Source organism: Nannobrachium achirus, assembly GCF_963921795.1.
Source record: "Nannobrachium achirus genome assembly, chromosome: 10".
Classification (NCBI taxonomy): domain Eukaryota; kingdom Metazoa; phylum Chordata; class Actinopteri; order Myctophiformes; family Myctophidae; genus Nannobrachium; species Nannobrachium achirus.
In genome coordinates, this window is record NC_137819.1 from 20155515 (window position 1) to 20178082 (window position 22568).

At 43.0% G+C, this 22568-nt stretch overlaps 1 protein-coding gene across 1 annotated transcript in view; it reads left to right on the forward strand.

Annotated features, from left to right (window-relative positions):
- The window catches only part of LOC308293343 (receptor-type tyrosine-protein phosphatase U-like), a gene marked incomplete at its 3' end in the record, with an annotated part of 95561 nt that overhangs the window by 69107 nt on the left and 3886 nt on the right, over window positions 1–22568 (forward strand). Inside the window, exons 19-27 of the mRNA XM_080735811.1 lie at window positions 218–254; window positions 3773–3870; window positions 5888–6004; window positions 7248–7402; window positions 7566–7701; window positions 10406–10555; window positions 18413–18727; window positions 19896–20021; window positions 22350–22507. Of these exons, the coding sequence (XP_080591937.1) occupies window positions 218–254; window positions 3773–3870; window positions 5888–6004; window positions 7248–7402; window positions 7566–7701; window positions 10406–10555; window positions 18413–18727; window positions 19896–20021; window positions 22350–22507 (1292 nt within the window). The remainder of the gene's footprint in view (window positions 1–217; window positions 255–3772; window positions 3871–5887; window positions 6005–7247; window positions 7403–7565; window positions 7702–10405; window positions 10556–18412; window positions 18728–19895; window positions 20022–22349; window positions 22508–22568) is intronic.

The following is a 22568-nucleotide window of genomic DNA, read 5'->3' on the forward strand; positions in this document are numbered from 1 at the left end:
GTGCAGCAGACATTTCTACTGCTACCAACTCCAAGCTCTTTGACCAGTGAGAGATGAGTTAATGCTGGGAATGGAGAGAGAATTGAGGGAGAGACGAAATTAGAGTTAGAGGTCCCAGAATCGGTGGTTGTGTTGTTATTGTTATTTTTATTATATTAACACGCTCTCTCTTGTTTCCTCCAACCTCTTTTCCTCTCCTCCTGTCAACTTCACGCAGGGCTACCAGCGGTCCAACCACTTCATCGCCACCCAAGGTGAGTCTCACGCCCAGGGAAATACGTACATTATAACACATAACAGTGGCGGTGTGTTCTCATCTTTGTGAGGAAGCGTAGGCATTTGTTTGGACTGGTCTTCCGTCTCCGCACACATTCCCCAGCTGTCGATATTGAAATGAGACGTTTGAATAATGAATGTGTAAACAACAACATGGAAGCCGATGTTTCATCTCGCTACAGCTGGCTGTCTCCTGACAACCGCCGTGTTCTCCAATCCCCCCATCAAACGCTCCCATAACAATTCACTCTAACTGTGAGCCATTCTGACGCTGTTTACGCCACTGACTGTGTCTCTGTGTGAAATGGTTGCTTTGTGTCTTCTGCAGAGGACAGACGGTGGCGCATTATCATTCCGTACGTCAAAGTATGACGGCGCCTGCAAACCACAGGCACAAAGACGCATTTCACAAAACACAAATAAACACTAGAGTACCTCTCCTGTTTATTCAGTCAGTCAGTGCGTTTCTCAGAGCGTAATCCCCCTCTGATTTCCGTCTGCCTTTTGTCTTTGGTCGCAACCTTGCTGCTTCACAAAAAAAGTGAAGTCGTCAAATTGTCTCCTTTTCTCTCGCACACGCTTTCACACATCACTCCCGACAACCCTGGTCTCTCACGCCATCTGTCTGCATTACTTTGTCATGTGCGTGCACTGTGTGTGCGTGCGCGCGCACACACACACACACACACACACACACACACACACACACACACACACACACACACACAGAGCACTCTATGGTACATTGCACGCGAGTGTTTTAAACATGAGTCGTACAGTATTCAGTGACACGCATCAGCGTTTGCATATGAATAGTCCTTCTCTCTGTGGGCTGCTGTGCTGCAGAGGCCCATAGAAGCTGATCCAATGAGTTGAGCCTGGAGCCACATGTTCCTGTGTAGGAGAGCAGCAGGTGCTCTGCATGGAACCGTTCTGTATTCTGTCCAGGATGAAGGTGTGGGAGGAGTTGGGTGAGGAAGGGGAGACGGAGGGGGAGGCGGCGAAAACGCCAAGTTCGCTCCGAGAGCCAGCGTGCTGCAGAGTCTGAAAGCACAGCGCGGTGTTGCACCGTGCATGTCGATGGGATCAATCAGTGTCCGTCTCTCCCATGCCCCCTCTGGTGATGTTACCCGGCCCAGCTGTCTTGGCGCAGGAGAAATAAACTTGTGATATCAGCGGTGCATGCGGGGGCTGGTGCTGCGATTTCCCAAACTGGGAAGTGGAGATTGATCCACGAGCCAGGAACCATGGAGAGGAGGAGGAGGCAGACATGTTGGTTGTTATGATAGATTGATAGATGGACAGACAGACAGACAGACAGACAGACAGACAGACAGACAGACAGACAGACAGACAGCAGTGTTGTTTTTGACAGCAAATTTAGTTTTAGTTTTAGTCATAGTCTTTTGAATAAAATGTCATTTAATTTTAGTCATAATTTAGTCACCTGAAAAGTTTTAGTTTTAGTCTAATTTTAGTCGACTAAATATCATAAGATTTTAGGCGACTAAATCTACAGTTGATTTAGTCAACTGAAATGTATTTAGGCAGGCCTTGATGGCATCGTAATGACTGATTTTACACTTGATTGCGTGCTGAAAATAGCCGATCTAATAGCCGATCAAAACGCGTTGTGAGCTTGTAGATCTGCTATTTTCAGCACGCAACACCTGAGAGCAAGCAAACATAAAATGACTCTCTTCTCCCCTAGTCCCTCCCTAACGTTTTAGTCTAGTTTTTATTTTGTTGACGAAATTGTCAATATATTTAGTCTTAGTTTTAGTCATCACAGCTTAGTTTTTATTTCGTTTTTATTTCGTTTTTGTCAGTGAAAAAAACACAGTCGACAAACATTTTTCGTCATAGTTTTAGTCGGCGAAATCAACACTGACAGACAGACAGACTGACATACGTCTGTTTAGCTCGCTGTTTGCCACAGTACAGCCCAGACTACGCTCTTATGAAGTCACAACCGGAGACGGGAGCTGCTGTCGTGTTATTATTATCTCCTTTTTAAAAAGGCAGCCGGCATTGTTTCTCCTCATCTCTCAGCCTTCAAAGAGCCTTGTAAGGGTCGCCCGGGGCAACAAACACATGCCTTGTCGAGACAAAGGTAGAAGAAAATAATGCTGCAAAGAAGTACAAGTGCTGCTCTAATTTGATCGTGTTTGACAGTGATTTAGCCTGTTAAGATCAAAGCTCTCCGCTGGCCCAAATGTCTGCTTTTGGGTTGGATTCACTGTCAGATGTTATTTAAGCAGTACTGTTTCACCAGCTTTTTTCTTTTTTTCTTTTTTTTGTGATGCAATATCACAGTTTTAAAAAGCCTTTCCGGATAGAGCATAGCGGTGAGTTTCCAGAAATATAAATGCCATTCATATTCTGTATAGAGGATTTTATCATAAGCCATAACTTCATACTTTGAATGATGAAAATAACAAGTAAATCCGAGAATCCATTGTTGACTTAAACTCCCTCAACAGAAACGAGAAAGAGGGCTGGGCCAGCAATAATGCCGTGCAACTGGCATCAATAATGCTAATACCTAAATCCTAAATAGCCTGGAAAATGAACGTTTGGTGAAATCTAACAGCCTTTGTTAAAGAAATAAAAGATACATGTGCTCCATTAGTCTAGAGCAATTATACCAATTTATCCACAAAATAGGAAAATACAGTATCACCTTTTTAATAGGAACAAATCCACTGTTTGTTTGGAGACATGCATAAGAGGAAGAATACAAAGCGTTGTTGTTTGGTGTCACCATCCAATCATGTAGCAGTACCTTCAGTGAAGGTCGTGTGAATCAGCTCCAGGTGATGTCACACAATGTTCCTATGAAGCTGTGTGGGTGTCAAGAAGTGTTAAAAATTAAGTGACATGTTGATCATTAAAAATACATAACCGGCTCAGCAGCCAGTATGAGATAGAGCCTTGTGATATTATCAAGAAAGCACAGTGTAATGAAATCAATGAAAGTGTCACCAGCCCTGGGGACTGTGATTTGTGTCAGCAAACGGCGCCTCGGTGAGCCAACGCAGGGCTTTGTTCAGGATTTGTGGGTATATTGAAATGACATTTCTCCCAGTATGAGAAAACCACAGAATGGGCAATCGTTCACAAATGACACGTTGTTACTCTATTCTCTGGCAGCGTGTCTGTGTTGATGGTTATTGCTGTGAGTTGCTCTGACTTATGGCTCATCTCTCCACCCCCTGGCCTGCATCCTCCTCTCTGTTTACTCCTTTGTCTCCTTCTGTGCATCCTTTTATTCGTGTCACCATCTATTTCTTTAACTCCACTTCTTCACCCCCATCTCCTTTTGTGCCTCTCTACCTCATCCTGTACGTCAATTTCACCACCATCTTTTTTGTCTCGTCTCCTTCTCCCCCGTGTCTTTCTCCTCCTCCACGTCTTTCTTTGTCTACCACGTCCGTCTCCCTTGCCTCCCCTTGTGTGCGCACCTCCCCTCCCCCTTCACCTCCGTCCTCCACAGGTCCCAAGCAGGAGATGATCTATGACTTCTGGAGAATGGTGTGGCAGGAGAACTGCTTCAGCATCGTCATGATCACCAAGCTGGTGGAGGTGGGCAGGGTACGTATACCTCCGACCAAACCTCCCATCGGGGAAGATAGATGGAGGCAACATGTATTTATGGAGCTGCCCTTTATCATTTGTTTCATACAGTAGAATATCAGCAGTTGTAGCTCGGCTCGGTGGATGGTAGTGTCTTGGGGGTCCCAGCAGAGAGCCATGAGTTATCACCAGTTACTTTGATGACACTGCTACAAGGTCAGCCCTGATGCACATCCTCTCATGTGTCCTGGATGGTCTGAGAGGCAGCAGCCATCCCTGCCCCCGCTGATAACAGCCCATTATTTCATGCAATCTACTGAATGTTTGACCCTGTGTCACAGCGATGCACAACGTGATACTCAAATGTCTTACTTAAAGGGGAGAACCACCCATTTTCAATATTGAACGTCATTAACTCATTCTGTGCCAGATGCCAAAATGGCTCCAAGGTAGCTGTGCCGAGATTTTGTATGTTTTTCTTTACTATGCAATGAAAAAAAAAGATTTTTTTTTATAATTTTTTTCCCCACAGAAACAGACACAGTTGTTGTGATTCAGTGGCAAAAATAATTTTGGCAATCGGACAAATGGTTCCAGAGATAGAGCTGTTTGAATGAAAAAAAGTGTCCATCCACTAGAATGGACACACATGAACACACATTTTCTCAATCAGCTTAACGAGGGAGCGAACACACAAACAGAGAAAAGCATCTCTCTGATCTCAGGTCATTTTGACATCTTTAGAAAAAAAAAAAAATGAAAAAATTGGCACACAGGGCTATTGGAAAAAAACCGTCATAAGCAGTCATTGGCACAGAATGAGTTAACAGTTTGGCTGCTCTTGGTAGCCAAACACGTTCACAGACGAGATAAGGTTTCCATGGTAACCCGCATCTCAGACGCTTGCTACGGGTGCTGGTGAAAGAAAAAACTGCATACGTCATGACGCAACGCAGCCAGAAGCAACCGAGAGCGGCCATTATCCATTGACTCCTATTCTATACTGAAACATAAAAACGGCTTTATCTCGAAATAAGGTGCAAATAACGCCGAGGAGGCCGAGATCAGCTTGTCTTCACGGCGACACTATGCCGTGATGGTCGGCCCCGGTTAGGATTTTAGTTTTCACGACCGTTTGTAAACAAACAGATCTCCTTCCTGGATCGTCAGTGTACACCCACGTGCACACGCACGGAGCTTCCGGGGCTCTTCAAAATAAAGCGCAAGTGAATGGTGGCGTCCTGAGTGTTAATATACCTTTCAGTTGTTTTGTGTAAATAAGAAAAAAGTTCCCCCCCTTCTGTGTTGCCTATAACTGGAGGATTGATTTTGTCAAAATGTACTTAAAGTACTGAAAGTAGAAAGTACTATAAGTTTTCAAATGTATAAAATGTATTAAACATTTTTTTTTTAAATGCGACACGCTGTGAGCTTGTGGATTGACTATTTTCAAATGGCCAAAACATATATAGCTGAAGTGGCTAATGTATGTTTAGTAATACAAATCTAAATATATAAAGTAGCTAAAGTTGTCAAATACATTTAATGGAGTAAAAGTACGATATTTGGATCCGAGATGTAGTGGAGTAGAAGTAAAAGTATTGGAAACTGGAAATACTCAAGTCAAATACAAATACCTCAAAATTGTACACACACACTTGGTGCCAAACACGAGTTTCCCGAATTTGGGCCGTATAGTGGCTGTGCCAACGGCCAACTCCCTACTCTCCCTACTTCCTACTTCCGGTTTCGGCATGATCGCGATCGCGAAATGCATGTTTGACTCCCAGAACAGCTCTGTCTTTCAAACATGGCAGCCATGTTTGAAAGTTACTTTCCACTTAGTTACTTTCCACCACTGCTACAGAAATACAGTGCATGTGACTACAGTACACTGCCCCTCAAGGATGTCACTGGTGGTAGAAAGAACACGCAGATGAATTCCCACCGAGTCCATCTGATAAACCGGAGGTCACCGGTTTGCCTCCGAGCCCCCACACACACAAATATTGTTTGTTGTTGTTTGTTTGTCCAGATAAAGTGCTGTAAGTACTGGCCTGATGACAGTGAACTGTATGGAGACATCAAGATAACGCTGCTGAAGACTGAAACTCTATCAGAATACACCGTCCGCACCTTTGCTATGGAGAGGGTGAGACACACACACACACACACACACACACACACACACACACACACACACACACACACACACACACACACACACACACACACGTAAATAAACTATTAACACATGACCTTTTAATCCAAAATAGACCCATCTTGAAAGACAAAACGAACAAAAGACCACAAAAAAAGAAATGCATCCCACACAAAGATGACAATGCGTCAGAATCCAACCTTAGTGTCACGTCACTTCTCTACAGGTGTAAGAAAGTGGGTGAAATCCGCTTTTCGTGCGTGTAAAGATCTTGTGAACATACCTCATCCTCTGACAGGTACAGACTCACACGCGTATCGTTGAACAAAACCTGGACCATGCCACCCACATCTCAGTTCCAGTGCCGACTACTCCAGCTTTACCCATCATTGTACCACCTGATACCTCTAGCAACATCATACAAACTGCACCATCTGTACCCTCCAAGAACACAGCACTCAAACAGCTTGCATTCTGTCATAGTTTCCGATATGCGTTCACTTTTCCGACTGGCCCCCCCTGTGGTGACTTAACAGGATTTTCTGTTCTGTGGCGTTCTTCCAGCGAACACCATTGTTAAGAGCCGCACACAGCGAGCATGGTAACTATAACGATGACTGTGAGTCTCCACAAGGATAATGTAATGTAAACAGTATGGCAACAAACGCGACGCGAAGTCCTGCTGTGTCAGAGCCCACACAGCCAGGTCTCTGCCTCCGTGGTGCCGAAAGACACATGAAATATCATGGATAATATGACTCTGACTGATAATCTGAAGGAGGTGGGATGGTTGTGGGCTACCTGAGGTAATGCCAGCTAGACTACCAGGCGTACCAGCTAAAGTTAGCTAGAAAGCATTCCTAATCATCTGGCCTAGCGGTCCAGGCACATATCACGTTATAGGCTCTTGTGCCTGACAGCGCGCCGCAGGTTCGAACAAAACTATCACTGATTCTGAGGGTGAGTGAGACAGATTGCATCCCAGATGTCCTTCTGATGGATTTTGATTTGCTGTCAAGTGTTGACATCATTCATGAATTCAATAATTCTGAAAGTGATCCAAACGATATCACTCACCACCGTCGTTGTCGTCATAGTTGTGGACTCAGATTTTTAAAATGACTCAATTATTTCTAGTTATCGTGCTTGGTGTGAATGCCACTTTATAGGTGTATAATCCGTCGGGCCGTCCTCGTGATAGCATCTCAGTGAGACAGTGTTATTGTGTGTGCAGAGAGGCTACCCTGCCAAACACGAGGTGTGCCAGTTCCATTTCACCTCCTGGCCGGAGCACGGCGTCCCCCACCACGCCACGGGACTGCTGGCCTTCCTGCGGCGCGTTAAGAGCTCCATGCCCCCCGACGCCGGACCTGTGGTGGTGCACTGCAGGTACCTGAACACACACACACACACACACACACACACACACACACACACACACACACACACACACACACACACACACATACCTGAACACACACATACACTCCCACTCCCGCCCTGTCTCAGTGGGGGCATTTACAAACATGTGACGTTTTTGTGTTGTCTCCAGCATGGGGGCGGGGCGGACAGGCTGCTACATCGTTCTGGACGTCATGCTGGACATGGCTGAATGTGAAGGCGTGGTGGACATCTACAACTGTGTCAAAACCCTCTGTTCCCGACGCATCAACATGATCCAGACAGAGGTCAGTGTATCCACTACCATAGACTGTATGTTTATACTGACATTAGCTTTAAGCTTTAAAGTGACATTAAATGAAGTACCGGCAAAGTGCCCTTTTGGCCTGAGGGTGGTGTTGGACGAAAGGTCAAGGGGTCATTCAAAAGGCTAGGGTTCATCCTCCAGGGTTCATGAAGGTGCTCAGTAAGTAAAGCCACACATTAGATTTTGAAGGATCATGTTTGGAACCAAAGTGTTGGACATACTGCCTGACACTGCAATTCTTAGAGACTTGCCACTAGAGGTGTTAAAAATAAAGAGTCAAGAAGATGTTTTTATCACCATTCATTCACCAATTTTTCTTGTCGGTTATGACAGTATTTTACTCACCAGATTGATTGCAGATATTTTGGACAGCTAGACAAAGCTTTACAACTGCATCCATTGGGACCTCAGAATACAGAGCTAGACTTAAACAAGTCCAGTTTAACACTTATATAGTAGTGAAAGTGAAACGTTAGTACCCCAAATGTTCACTATGGTCTATTTCATTGCACATCTCCTTCCTGGTTCAACTTGTAGGAATATCTACCATGCTCATCTTATTCACACTGTCTTGTTTACAGTGTGACTAACGTTTACACAAGCTATGGCGTAAAATCCTAGTACACCTGCAGCGATGGATGGCTGATTATTCATGGGAGGATGTTGGACTAAAACCTCTCTGTGCCATCTGTTCCTTGGCAACAATAGACACTGTGGTGCTGCTGTGTCCCTGCATCCAAACTCATCATAATCCTACAGTGTACCGTCTGTGTTGCCAAACATTGCAGAAACCAGCGATGACTGTATAGATGAGCATATTAGAACAGCTGTGCAATTTTGTTTATACCAGCTTAGGCAAGTCAGAGATTTGAAACTTTCCTTTCTGCACGTTACTTCATAACACCTAGCTTAGAGACTGTAACTGTAAAGCTGTGTGCACTGGAAGTGGTAACATTTACAATTTAGGCATTTAGCAGACGCTTTTAATCCAAAGCGACTTAAAATAAGCAGGTATAATATATAATAAGCAAGATAATATGTCAGTACATTAACAACAATATAACAAATGCATAGGAATATCAATCTAGAAGAACAATAACATAGGTAGACCACACACCTAATCAGTAAAAAAAAACTAAGAAATACTATCGCTTCATCTATGGTCATTGAGGGAAGGGGAGTGTTTCAGTAATGCTATGGGTTTAGGTGGAGTCTGAAGAGGTGAGTCTTCAGTCCACGGCGGAAGCTAGGGAGTGAGTCTGTGTAGTTCTAAGTGCGACAGGGAGTTTATTCCAGTTTGGGGGCCAGGAGGACAAATTGTCTCGGGCAAGTGGATTTTTGTCCTGAGGTTATAAGCGAAGGTTCTGTCAGCATCCCTGTGTTAGCTGATCTGAGTGAACGGGTGGGGTTGTAGGGGTTGATCAGGTTTTGGAGGTATGGAGGAGCCGTAACTTTGGCTACTTTGAAGGTCAGCATCAGTGAACAAGTTCTTTGCAAACCTCCAGTTTGTGCAGAATGCAGCGGCTATAGTGAGTGGGTTAGAAGCAAGGTTCAAAACCCTTCTCTTACTCAAGGGAAATGTAATTTTGAGAGACAGATCTTGGAGGAGTCGGGACAGAAAGCTCCTTCTCTGAGCTTGTAGAAAGGGATACTGGTGGTCTGCTGGTCTGGTAACGCCCACGTTAAGGCTGTGAGTTGTCATTGACTCAAAGCTATGGTGCTGAGCTGAGAGGAAGGCTGGTAAACGGTGATGACAAGCTGTTGAAAGGATTGAAAGTGCGCGCGCGCGCGCGCGTGTGTGTGTGGGTTCGAACATATGGCTTTTATCCAGAGCGACTTACACGTGCCAGATCAAAATAAGCAGAGGATAATAAACTATAAACAACAAAGTAAATTGTCTTAGAGTGGCAGATGACTTCCATACACCTCTGAAAGTAGAGGTTATGAAATATTATTTAAACTAACTAAGTTGGAGTTGCTCATTGTCTGGGTGAAGAAGGCTATAAACTGGAACACAACCAACCTAAGGACTATAAAAACCATTGATTGACATCCAGACCTACTGCACATAAATAAGTTATGTAAATTTGTATAAACAAAGCTGCTACCTTTAAACACATTTTAAATCTGAGGCCTTTTTTGTATACTATTTAAATCGTATTGTGAAAAAATGAATGCTGCTATTTGTTTTTCTAGTTAACTCATTCTGTGCCAAATGCCAAAATGGCTCCAAGGTAGCTGTGCCACGGTTTTGTATGTTTTTCTTTATTGCGCAATCAAAAAAAATGTTTTTTTTTTCCCCACAGAAACAGACACAGTTTCCGTGGCAAAAAGTATTTTGTCAATCAGACAAATGGTTCCAGAGATAGAGCTGTTTGAATGAAAAAAAGTGTCCATCCACTAGAATGAACACACATTTTCTCAATCAGCTAAACGAGGGAGCCAACACACAAACAGAGAAAAGCATCTCTCTGATCCCAGGTCATTTTGACATCTTTTAAAAAAAAATTAAAAAAATGAAAAACATTTTTTTTTTTTTTTTTTTTTTTATACAAAAAACTCAAAAGACGTCAAAGACGTCATTGGCACTGAACGCCTTTGCAAAAAAAAACGTCAAAGACGTCATCATGCATTTAGAATAGCCAAACTAACGTATTAAGTTTGTGATTTTTGTGTGTTTTTAGGAGCAGTATGTGTTCATCCACGATGCCATCCTGGAGGCGTGTCTGTGTGGAGAGACGGCCATCCCTGTTAATGACTTTGCTCTGACCTATAAAGACATGCTGAAGGTGGATTCACAGAGCAACACCACACCACTCAGAGAAGAGTTCCAGGTAACACACACACACACACACACACACACACACGGACGGACGGACGGACGGACGGACAGACATGAAAAGCAATTTATCATGAACCACTTCCAACCTGGCGCCCCTCTTTTGGGCATGTCATTATAGGACATTTTAAAAAGATGTTCTAATGTTTAGCAAACATGAATAGATACAAGCTTTGTGACGTGATGTGAGCTTGTAAATTGTCTATTTTCACTGTGCGAAACCACCGTACAACAGTTTGAATTTGATTTCATACTGAAGTATGGATAGATATAGCAGTTCGGGATGTTTGATCCCGAACTGTCTTTTAAAATCCAGATAACAAAAGTGAAATATCTCCAAAATCAAGTCTTTTCTATCATTTGTAGACCTTGAAAAAGTTATTCATGCCTTTATATCCTCACGATTAGACTACTGTAATTCCCTGTACTCTGGCCTCCCCAAAAAAGTAATTTCCCGCCTTCAACTTGTCCAGAACTCTGCAGCCAGGCTGCTGACAAACTCCAGGAGACGTGATCATATAACCCCAATCCTAGCTGCCCTTCATTGGTTGCCAGTACTTTTTAGAGTTGATTTTAAAATTTTATTGATCACTTTTAAAGCCATGCGAGGCCTGGCCCCCACCTACATTATTGACATGCTGGAACCCTACAGGCCACAACGCACCCTTAGATCCTCGGGTAGGGCTCTCCTGGAAGCCCTACAATGAACCTTGTTTCTATGGGCGACCGGGCTTTTGCGGCCCGTGCGCCCAGGCTCTGGAATGCCCTACCTCTGGATCTAAGGCTTGCTCGGTCAGTGTCATCTTTTAAAGCACTTTTAAAAACCCATTTGTACACCAAGGCTTTTCCTTGATTTTAATGCCTCTTTTTGCACAAATGTATGTACTTTTATGCTTTGGTTTTATTATATTTTTATTATTTTACTTTTGATTTTAATTGAACCGCTGCTGTTATATTTATGCATATTTTGTTTTTATCTTGACTCTGTAAAGCACTTTGTAACATTGTTTCGAAAAGTGCTTTATAAATAAAGTTTATTATTAGTGGCCAAGGCCACGAAGTGGCAATGCCTTGGCCACTCATTGTTATTGGACTTCATCACTATTATTATTATTATTCCGCCACTTTTTCTCTAGCGGCTAGACCGTGCAGTCGCTTTTTACGAAACTCGGCAGTATGGCAGAGGACTATGCCAAACGGCTAAAACGCGAAGCTCGCAACAATCGGCCAAAGGGTGGCGCTGTAGGAAGCCTTTGAAAAATGCCAACTTTGAACTGGTGTAGCTCATGCCCTGTTTCAGGTACAGCAATGAAACCTGTATACACTTATGCGTCTCCTCATGCCGAACAACTTTTACGCTCTGACTTTTGACCTCTGACCTTTACTTCTCCCACAATTTTGAATTATATGAAAAACAGTAAAAATGTATCTCCTCCTGGGATTTTCGCGTAACGTGCGCGAAACTTTTTTTACATGAACTTTGGACCAATACGGTTAGATATCTTAGATTTCTTTCTTTTAAAGCGAAACATTATTTTTTAATAATTCACTCAATGTTGCAGTTTTATGCAAATTATTCTTCTGCCTCTAAATCATACATGCAAAGTGACACGTTCATGGCATTTGGCAAATATGTCGAGGGTTAGTCCAAATATCACTGAAAGCAATCTTACTCGAATTGGCCAAAGGGGGGGCGCTATACGAAGCGTTTGAAAACTCAAACTTTAAAGGGGCATAAGTCATGCCTTGTTTCGTTTGAAGACATGCAACTTGCTTACACGCGTGCCTTGACTCAAGCTGAAGACATCTGTGTCTTTGTTAAGTAAGCTCCGCCCTTAGATTTTCCGCCATTTGGAGCAGTTTGTAAAACACTTAAACCCGCTTTTATTCCGGAACTTTCACGTCACGTGCACGGAACTTTTTTTACATGAACTTTGGACCAATATTTAAAGATCTGTCAGATCGGATTTTTAAAAAATGTAAACATGCTTTTTTAATAATTCAATGAATATTGCAAGTTTTATGCAAATTATTCTTCTGCCTCTAAAACATACATGCAAAGTAAAATTTTCATGATGAACTACTGTAGAGGGTTAGTCCAAATATCACTGAAACCAATCTTACCCCAATTGGCCAGAGGGGGGCGCTATATCATTTTGAAAGAAGGCGTCAAGTACATTACATGAAACTTTTTCTTTTTTCTTTTCTTTTTTTTCAAAAATGACAGGTCCATTAAGTGTGACTGCCGTAGTGTAGTGGTCAGTGCCTGTGCCTGGTACACGGATGGTTGTCAGTTCAAACCCCACATCGGGTTGAGTTGATGTTAACATCCTGGATGCCTATGGCATGTGCATATGTCAAACTCTTTAATGTTGACACGTCTGATCTAACTCCAGATCACGTTCATGTTTAAAATGAGCCCCACAACTACTGTAGAGGGCTAGTCCAAATATCACTGAAACCAATCTTACCCCAATTGGCCAAAGGGGGGCGCTATATCATTTTGAAAGAAGGCGTCAAGTACATTACATGGAACTTTTTCTTTTTTCTTTTCTTTAAAAAAAAATGACAGGCCATTATGTGTGACTGCAGTAGTGTAGTGGTCAGTGCCTGTGCCTGGTATACGGATGGTTGGCAGTTCAAACCCCCCGTCGGGTTGAGTTGATTGCGACCGTCAGGGAGCAGTTTACTATGAAAACCTCCACCGGCCGTCCGTCCGTCCGTCCCTGAGTCACACGTCACACACGCCACACCTTTGCCCTGCTCATATCTCCGCATCAGTATGACATCACACTGCTGACATCACTCTGACATCACAGAGTCCACAGCTGATGATGTGATGTCATACAATACACAAACAAGCCCTATATAAAGGGGCAATTCTCACCAGGGAAGAGAGCATTCCTCGACTCAGACCTTATCGCCAGGATCAACTAAGCTTATAGCTTATCATCACATCCAACCATCTTAAGATACTCAGCTAGTGGGGAATGCTCTCTTCCCTGGTGAGAATTGCCCCTTTATATAGGGCTTGTTTGTGTATTGTATGACATCACGCCACATCATCCGCTGTGGACTCTGTGATGTCATCGTATCTCCATATATGGCCATCTCCGTATATGGAGATATAAGTCGTCCATGCCCAAGTATGGGCTGGTGAGGTCAGACTTTGTGTGATGCGTAGGTTATCTCCATATATGGAGATTCAACATTCCAGGTGTAACTATGGCTGCCCGTATGACGTGAGAGGTGGAGGCTGTGATATAAGACCGGCATTATCTACCGACAGATTAGTAACAAGATGTCAAAATCGTTGAAGGTTGAATCTCCAGATATGGAGATAACCAATACATCCCTCCATATATGGAGATAACATCACACGTCACACCTTTGCCCTGCTCATATCTCCGCATCAGTATGACATCACACTGCTGACATCAGTATGACATCACACCGTACACAAATGACCCCTATATAAGACCAGCATTGTCTGTCGTACATTTCGGTCAATTCCAGTGGGGATGCCATTGAAAAGTTAATCTAGTTGTACAAAGTAATCAAAGAATGGGTTGACTGGTAGGCTGGTTGACTGCTTTATCTGTGGAGAGTGTATGTCACTGAGAGTCCTTTTATAGCGATTGAAATCATGATGAGGTCACGATGAGTCATCTATGCCCAAATATAGATTTCTAGGTCAGATGGCCCATGGAGTTTGTGATGTCAAACCTAGCAACCCAATATAAACAAACCTGATGTCAGACCTGAAGTATCCTTTTATACCCATATATGGAGATACAGAGATCTCCATATATGGGCATATTAGAAAGCCCATATATGGGCATATACGGATGACATCAGGGATATCCATATATGGGCATAAAAGGGACAAGGGCTTACAGTTAAGAGATCTCCATATATGGGCATATCAGAAAGCCCATATATGTTCATATACTGATGACATCAGGAATATCCATATATGGGCATAAAAGGGACAAGGACTTACAGTTAAGAGATCTCCATATATGGGCATAAAGGGACAAGGACTGTTACAGTAGATATAGAGATGTCCATATATGGGCATACTGTACATGAACAAGGACTGACAAACACTGAGATCTCCATATAACCTATGGGAATATAAGGGACGAGAACAATGCGTAGCATTGTGAGCTTGTAGATCTATTTTCTAAATATTGTTGTACATTAAAAACTTGAAATGGGTCGTTCTGCATAGTACTTGGGATTTGTTGATGTAAATGTTCACATAGAGTGTAATAATTGGTAAAACAAACTTTTGGCCTATTTGTGGAGATAAGCGACCAACGGTCGCTTATCTCCCGATTAGGGAGTCTTACTGGTGTTAACATCCTGGAGGCCCATGGCATGTGCATTATGTCAAACTCTTTAATGTTGACACGTCTGATCTAACTCCAGATCACGTTCATGTTTAAAATGAGCCCTTCTCTACCGTCCGTTTTTTTTCTGTTCTGAGTAAAAGAAAATATGATCACTCGAAAATGTCAGAAATACTCCGATTACATTTACTCAGATTGATTTCACCCCAAGCCTCCAAAATATAAAAAAGAAATCAATAAAATCAAGGCACTCAGCCTACATAGACTTTTTCTTTTAAACAAACATGGTTAATAGATACTGTGGCTGCCTAGTGTAGTGGTCAGGGCATATGCCTTTCATGCAGAAGGTCGTTGGATCGAATCCCACCTGGGGTTTATAAAAGCATAAAACCATGACATTTGGTAGAATTTACAGTTTGGTTCCTTGAACAATGTCTGATATGGAGCCTTCCTAAAAATGTCCCCCAACCCCCCTTGATACGTATTTGAATATCCGCCATTACTAAATAATGTATTATGCATCATAAATCCTGAAACAAGCATTATAATACAAACTGTCATGTCTACACCTATGTTGTGATTTCCAAGGATTGCAATGATATCATGTACCAGCTCAGTGGCCTAGTGGTTTGAGTGTCGGCCCTAAGACTGGGAGATCCGGGTTCAAACCTGGGTCGCGTCATACCAAAGATTCTAAAAAATGGGACCCAGTGCCTCCCTGCTTGAAACTCAGCATCAAGGGTTGGATTGGGAGTAACTCCCTGCGACATACTAGCAAAATGCTTCAAATCCCGCATGCAGCGTCCGATTGCTGTGAAAGGCCCAAAAACACGTGGCACCCTTTTCACTTTGGCCTATTATTGCGACCGTCAGGGAGCAGTTTACTATGAAAACCTCCACCGGCCGTCCGTCGGTCGGTCGGTCGGTCGGTCACACGTCACACGTCACACCTTTGCCCTGCTCATATCTCCGCATCAGTATATAGGGCTTGTTTGTTTATTGTATGACATCACGCCACATCATCAGCTGTGGACTCTGTGATGTCATCGTATCGCATCAGTATATAGGGCTTGTTTGTTTATTGTATGACATCACACCACATCATCAGCTGTGGACTCTGTGATGTCATCGTATCTCCATATATGGCCATCTCCGTATATGGAGATATAAGTCGTCCATGCCCAAGTATGGGCTGGTGAGGTCAGACTTTGTGTGATGCGTAGGTTATCTCCATATATGGAGATTCAACATTCCAGGCAATGCTCTCTTCCCTGGTGAGAATTGCCCCTTTATATAGGGCTTGTTTGTGTATTGTATGACATCACGCCACATCATCAGCTGTGGACTCTGTGATGTCATCGTATCTCCATATATGGCCATCTCCGTATATGGAGATATAAGTCGTCCATGCCCAAGTATGGGCTGGTGAGGTCAGACTTTGTGTGATGCGTAGGTTATCTCCATATATGGAGATTCAACATTCCAGGTGTAACTATGGCTACCCGTATGACGTGAGAGGTGGAGGTTGTGATATTTGTGGAGATAATCTCCCGATTAGGGAGTCTTACTGGTAGTAGGCCAAAAAAAAACCTACCTGACCTGCCGGAGTCCTGTTCGGAAGAACACTGCTTCTAGTTTTTCTTTGATATTCTTCTTTGCTTTCCCTTGATGCCTTTTTGCTTTCCTGCTTTTTATGCCTTGGCCACTTTATCGCTGCTTGCAGCTATATTTATTATTATTATAGCATGAATGCATTCAGAAAGTTCAATGGCAATCATCCCATTACATTTTGAGATAATATCTTGTACACAGGTAAGTATGCAGGTATAGATTTTGGCCTAATGGTGGCACTAGAGGAATGGTCGATTTTGTTGGACGTATGGTCACCAAAATCCTGGCGTTTGTGAATCTATGAATGCTATCCACAAGTTTCCAACGTCCCATCATGCATTGCACAGAAGGTGTGCGGCAGTTCCAGCGTCGCAGCCGAGTGTGATCTACAAGCTCACAATGGTTGCATCTGCGACGAGACATGAGCTTGTATGACCAGCTGTTCTCCGGATGTGCCCCACACATAATGCTACAGTAAATTCTCACGGAAACAGGTGGATATAGAGTCTGGAACTACAATTCCCAAACGGCGAGTATTGTAAGTAGCTACTGCACTGAACTGTAGTCCCATTGGAAACATAACAGAAACATACTAGCACAGACAGAGTCAGTCGAGCGGCATATTCTTTTTATGCGTGCATAGTTTAAGAAAACATTTGAAAACATCATGGAAGTAACACCAACAACACCAGAGAAAGACGAAATAACGACCCCAAAAATAATTCAAAGAAGACATAACGCATTCAGTAGGACTTGTTATCGCCACTGCACCAAGGGAGCGGGTGTGTCACATCCGCTTTATCTCGCACTCATCGTTAGAACTTCCGTCTCCCAGACTGTATGCCAGGAGCATTTTTTCAAATCGCGGGAGGCAACAGTCTGGTCACGCGAGACTAATAGACAAACAATGCCATGGCAAACACTTTACATTAAGTATGTTTTAAGTTTGATTCATTCTCTACAATGTAGGTGCTGCCTTGTCTGGTTGTATGTAGCCTGTTATGCATTTTACTATACTGGTGACTTTTGAACAGTGCTATCACAAATTCTCATTTTCTAATGCGCAATAATTAACTTCTTTTAGTTCTGTCCACATGCCAGCTCTGACTAAATAGCCTTATAATTGCAGTGCGTAGCCGCCTGAAGCAATATAGCAGCCACTATGTTCTATTCATTTAGTCTAAACCAATGGGGAGCCGTTGACAATATGAAGCAAGTTAGATAATCACTTCAGTTTCCCCCCCATTTCAATTTCCAAAGTATCATAATATGCTTATTCATAATGCATGAGAGTGTTTTTATCCGTTAACATCCTGAAAGGTTCTGGAGTGATAGGAACTGTATTTTAAAGTTTCTACAGATATTTATCCTTGTGATAAATATATCAGCTGGGAACTTTGATCCCATATTTTTATATATTTGTATTTCCTTTGTCCTTTTGTAGTTTTGTTATTTCCTAAAGTTCTTATCTCTCTTTGATTTGCCTTTCTTCTCTGCTTATCACATCAAGTTTCTCGCTCTCTCCAGTTATCATCAGTTCATCTGAATTATTCATAATAATGTGAGCAAGCCTGCAGAGTACACACACACACACACACACACACACACACACACACACACACACACACACACACACACACACACACACACACACACACACACACACACACACACACACACCCACAGGACAGACTGATCTAATTCATTTGTGCAAATTAATTTCATTCACAATTTTTTTTATTGTACTTTATTCCTGTGCCTTAGAGCGTCTATCTGAACTGAAAATGAACTGAGAAAAGAACATTGTGTTAGTGTTATTTGATATTAAACATAAAGCATAATAAATAAACGCGGTCTCTCTCTCTGTGTGTGTGCTGTGCTTTCAGACGCTGAACTCGGTGACTCCTCACCTGGACATGGAAGAGTGCAGCGTCTCTCTGCTGCCCAGGAACCGTGAGAAGAACCGCAGCATGGACGTTCTGCCTCCCGACCGCTCGCTGGCCTTTCTGCTCTCCCCCGAGGGCCAAGGCAACGACTACATCAACGCCGCGCTGGCCGACAGCTTCCACCGAGCTGCCGCCTTCGTGGTGACGCCCCACCCCCTGCCAGGGACCACCACAGACTTCTGGAGGCTGGTGTTCGACTACGGCTGCACCTCGGTGGTCATGTTGAACCAGCTCAACCAGTCCAACTCTGCCTGGGTGAGACACTGCACGCCTCCACCATGCAGTTGGTCTCCATGCTTATTCTGTTGAGGCATTTATCCTGTGTCAAGGTTGGACACAACCTTTGACACAATCCTGGTTCTGGTTTGACATGGATTTTGACCTGTAGCAAGCAGGCAGGAGGTTCTTTATTGATAGCACAGTGGGGATTTGACAGGAAACGGATAAAGACTCAGGGAGTGACACGCATCAAAAGACCGCCAGGCTCGGGAATTAAGCCCGGGACTCGCTGTCAGCCCATATATGGTACATGCCTTAACCACTAAGTCACCGGCGCATCAGCAGGTTCTATTAGCTCAATGTTCAGAATGTCATCACTTAAGCGACATTGCCACTGAGGCACCATAACTAAAGATAACTACAACTATTATGATCTATATCGTGACGTACAGTGTACGATGTAGTCCAGTTTCCCTTGGTTCTGAGTTGGGGTGGGCGATATGTAAAAGTACAATATCACGATATTTTCCCAAGCTGTATCACGATACACGATTTTATCACGATTATTCGCTATCATGCCTACTAACGTTTTTGGGGTCCAAAAAAAAAATTTTGAAAAAAAAAAAAAAAAAAATATATATTTTTTTATTTACGGGATTCACGGGCGTGGCAGGGTGGTACAACGGGATTTTTAAGGGATTCACGTTTTTGGCAGTTAATGAGTTAAGATGGTTGGATGTGATGATAAGCTATAAGCTTAGTTGATCCTGGCGATAAGGTCTGAGTCGAGGAATGCTCTCTTCCCTGGTGAGAATTGCCCCTTTATATAGGGCTTGTTTGTGACATCACGCCACATCATCAGCTGTGGACTCTGTGATGTCATCGTATCTCCATATATGGCCATCTCCGTATATGGAGATATAAGTCGTCCATGCCCAAGTATGGGCTGGTGAGGTCAGACTTTGTGTGATGCGTAGGTTATCTCCATATATGGAAGTCAACATTCCAGGTGTAACTATGGCTGCCCGTATGACGTGAGAGGTGGAGGTTGTGATATTTGTGGAAATAGGGAGTCTTACTGGTTGTCACTGTTGTCAATACTCAGGTGTCTTGTTACTGTGACTCATGGCGGGCTGTGACATCAGGATTTGTCCTCTAATGACTGTTCTCCCTCTCTCTCTGTCTCTGTCTCTCTGTCTCTCAGCCATGTCTTCAGTACTGGCCTGAACCAGGACTCCAGCAGTTTGGACCGATGACGGTGGAGCTTCTGTCCAGAACGGCCGACGACGACGTCATCATACGCCTGTTCCATATTCAGAACATCACGCGGGTAAGACATCGCATTGTAGATCGTCTTCTTCCAAATAGTTGAATTATGAAGTGTGGGAGGTGGGGTGGCGGTGGAGTATGGGTTGTGTGTGTGTGTGTGTGTGTGTGTGTGTGTGTGTGTGTGTGTGTGTGTGTGTGTGTGTGTGTGTGTGTGTGTGTGTGTGTGTGTGTGTGTGTGTGTGTGTGTGTGTGTGTGTGTGTGTGTGAGAGGGGGGCATACCAAATTAAAAGTACTCAAATCTTCCGGAAATAGCAGATCTATAAGTTTGTGGTTACTGTAGGTTTGTATTAATAATAAAATCTGCAAAGTAACATGTAACCAAAGCTGTCAGATGCCGTAATTGTAGCGGAGCAGAAGTAACAAAGATGGAAAGCAAAGTAAAAGTACCTCAAAATTGTACTGTGCATGGTAAGCTCTTGTGTAGTACTTGAGTAAATTTACTTAGTTACTTTGCAAGCTTGAGTTTATAAATGAAAGGTGTCCACAGTTTGAATGGAGTTTCTAAGTGAAAGTATGAAGGGGGTTAGGGACGGGTGGGGTGCCACATTTTTGGGAAGATATAATAATAAATGAACATCTATAGCAGCAGTGAGCCCACATTTATAGAAAAGGTTTTCTCATAAAAGTCAGTTTTAGAAGAAAGGTTCTGAGTTACAGTAACTAGTCTGACATTCTCAAGCAGAGCATTCCAGAGCTGAGGAGTCCAGTTTCCCTTGGTTCTGAGTTGGGGTGGGCGATATGTAAAAGTACAATATCACGATATTTTCCCAAGCTGTATCATGATACACGATTTTATCACGATTCTTTGGTTGGTTTTTTCAAGTTACTTGACAAAAACTAGACTCTCTGGTTTCCTTTTGGGAGGTCTAAATTGAACTTTACAAGTATGTAACTCTGACAGTATACAAATGAAACCAAATGGACCTTTGGAGACCTTGACATTTTAAAGTTTGAGAACCACCGATTTAGACCAAAATGCAGGTTTAAATTTAATTCTGCAATGAATCTCTGTATTAACGATTCAACAGGATTTTTTACAAGGCTCCCTCAATTGTATCACGATATATACGATATCTCTGAAAAGGCATATCGTGGAGACATTGTATCGTCTCCGCAATAATAGAGTTACGAGTTATTCCATTTTAAATGAACCGTTATTATACATACAACTTCTACCAACTTGTAAAAAATAACAGGAATGTCATTGTTTAACAGATAGAGCTACTTTTACTGGAAAACATCTCTAGTAATTTGACTGGTTTTATGTGTTAAACATAAGATACAGGGAATCAAAACATTGCCCCGACATACAGATCGAGGAGTCAATGTGACAATGAGACTCAATTCAACATGGCAGATCGTCATAAATTCAAGTGTGACGTGTAATAAACACAAAAGACAGTGGAAGTTGGTGCAGTGAACGGGCATACTTCAGCCCTGCATGAGGATGTAGGCAGCGTTCAGGGATTTAACTGGGAGTCTGGGTTTAATTGTAAATGTTATGATAATGATCAACTAACAAGTGAAATGTACATCCAAGGTGTGATTGCTTCTCTTTAAACAGCTTTTTACTGTCAACTTCTCCCTCCCAGGTTCCACACTGATTGACAGTGGAGACATAATTACATCTCTTTACTCTGTTTTTAACATCACACATTTAACTACTGGGTGGGCTACTTTGACATGTCTCTTTGATAAATTCAGCACTCTGCATTTCTATAGCTGAGAAGAGATGAGTTGCAACATTTCTATTTTAATTGCTTCACAAATGGCAGGCGTGTTGGTGTAAAATATTCTAACATGAAGTAAAAATCTATCTTGCCCGATTGAATGGCCCAGCAACAGCTCAGTGCTATTGAGGGAAATATGTTGGTTCAAGATAATTAGCCCCTACGGTATTATAATGGTATTGTTTTACACGTTAATTTCCAAGTTGAGCATTTTGATGTGAACAGGGCACAAAGCAATAAGTGCAAAGTCTGCGTAAGACTCACAGGCTACATTTGATACCAGGAAAATAAAAAGTGTCCCTGATTTGACTCTTGGGGTATCAGAGTAGCTTTAGCTGTGACAGTTCTGTCTGCCTTCCTTTGACCTCAGTGACAGCCGATACACACTCACTTAGCTATGCTGTCTCCTCCTAGAAGCCCCTCCCCCCTCATGTTTGCTTCCTGTCACAATCACGTTGTTTGTCTCGATGAGTGTGTTTGTGAGACGTGGATTAATGTGTGTGTGGGTGGTGGAAAATATTTTTATGGAAGCAGCTAATCCGCCGTTTTAATCAATCAAATGTCATCCCAACCCCCCCACCTTCCCTGTGCTGTCCAGCTTCAGGAAGGTCCTCTGGTGGTGCGTCACTTCCAGTTCCTGCGCTGGTCACCGTACCGTGACGTTCCCGACTCTAAGAAGGCCTTCCTCAGCCTGCTGGCCCAGGTGCACAACTGGCAGGAGGAACGAGGAGAGGGACGCACCATCGTCCACTGCCTGTGAGTCCATGTGCTAGCTGATACTAATAACACATAGATACCAATAACACATAGAGATACC